The 1,469-nt window shown below is 52.3% G+C and overlaps 1 protein-coding gene across 1 annotated transcript in view; it reads right to left on the bottom strand.

Moving 5' to 3' along the window:
- The window catches only part of SRRM4 (serine/arginine repetitive matrix 4), a gene marked incomplete at its 5' end in the record, with an annotated part of 23,869 nt that overhangs the window by 19,393 nt on the left and 3,007 nt on the right, over window positions 1-1,469 (bottom strand). Inside the window, 2 exons of the mRNA XM_009578856.1 lie at window positions 1,189-1,260; window positions 1,389-1,420. Of these exons, the coding sequence (XP_009577151.1) occupies window positions 1,189-1,260; window positions 1,389-1,420 (104 nt within the window). The remainder of the gene's footprint in view (window positions 1-1,188; window positions 1,261-1,388; window positions 1,421-1,469) is intronic.

Raw genomic sequence — 1,469 nt, 5'->3', positions numbered from 1 at the left:
GCTCTTCCTTGCAGCGAGGCCTGGCCCCAGTACACTGCACAGCCCACTGTGTCCCATCTTGGAGCACAACCTCCTGCAGAAGACATGGCCTGAAGTCCTGCCTAGAGGGGCCATGAGACTGCCTGTGGCAAGGTCAGTTGGGATCTGTAGTTGAAGTGGTACCAGGTGCCTGGAAACAACCTCCATTGGTCTCTAATGCCTAATGGTTTATCATGGTGCCTTTTGGGACCAGCTACAGCTTATCCTTGGCTTACTGGGGCAGGCATAAATGGGTACTAAAGGTTCAAAGCCAAGGAGCATCTGACCCAGGACTGCTGTCAGGAGATGGCATTCATAAAAGGGCATAAGAATCCCTCCTTGGGAAGGAAGTATTTTAAAAAGGTTTCTATATCCTTGTCTCTCCTCCTCCTGCCTCCCTCCCTCTTCTTTAAGATTCAAGCTAAACTTTTCACCCCATCATCTATTTTTGGTAGCTTTTCTCTTTGGTTCAATACATTATAAATACATGAACTTTCCAAGGGAGATAGCATCCACTGTTCTCTTCAAATATTGGTTTAACAGTTGAGAGAAACCAGTGAAATATTTGCAACTTTAAAATTTAATTGTGGTCTTTAAATTAAAGATGGGCTTCAGAAGGGGAATGTGGAGACAGTTGCCCAGGGCTGGGAGGGAAGGCTGAGATGTGGATGCAGGGAGCTGGTCTGAGCCTTTTCCTGGTCCAAACGCTGACGCTTTCTGAGGACTAGGGGAGAAGGGAAAGGGACCAGTGCCAACCCCGAGCGCCGATCCCGTTGGCATCCCAGAGGATGGGAGCCATGTGAAATAGGACAGCAAGGACAGCAGGCAGAGTCTCTGCAGACCTCGCGCTGATTCGGCTCATCTGTCTCTCTTCCCCCACACCCCGACAGCTCATATTTATCTGTTTGCCCTGGGTGTGCACCCCATTTCGTGCCCTCCTTGCCCAGAGGGATGCCGGCTCTGCCCCTCCCTGGCTGTCCGGCTTTCACCTCCTGGTGGGGCCCTGCCCTCTGGGCGGCCATTATTAGGAGTCAGGATTTTGATGCCTCTCTACCCTGCTGGCGCGGGGCTCGACCAGCTGCCCGACGGCAGTAATGTCTTCCACCCCTTTGTCCAAACCCCCACAACAGCCACCGCCGGCGGGGAATTACATTTTCAAGGGCAAAATACCTGTTTCTTTTTCGCTTCTTGGAGCTTTTCTTCTTCTTCTTCTTCACAGGCGAGGTGCTGTAGGAGGGAGACCTGCCTCTCTACCCTGCTGGCGCGGGGCTCGACCAGCTGCCCGACGGCAGTAATGTCTTCCACCCCTTTGTCCAAACCCCCACAACAGCCACCGCCGGCGGGGAATTACATTTTCAAGGGCAAAATACCTGTTTCTTTTTCGCTTCTTGGAGCTTTTCTTCTTCTTCTTCTTCACAGGCGAGGTGCTGTAGGAGGGAGACCTGAGGAGG

Source organism: Fulmarus glacialis, unplaced genomic scaffold (genome assembly GCF_000690835.1).
Source record: "Fulmarus glacialis isolate BGI_N327 unplaced genomic scaffold, ASM69083v1 scaffold16880, whole genome shotgun sequence".
NCBI classification, from domain to species: Eukaryota; Metazoa; Chordata; class Aves; order Procellariiformes; family Procellariidae; genus Fulmarus; species Fulmarus glacialis.
This window is presented reverse-complemented; position numbering and strand designations above follow the sequence as displayed.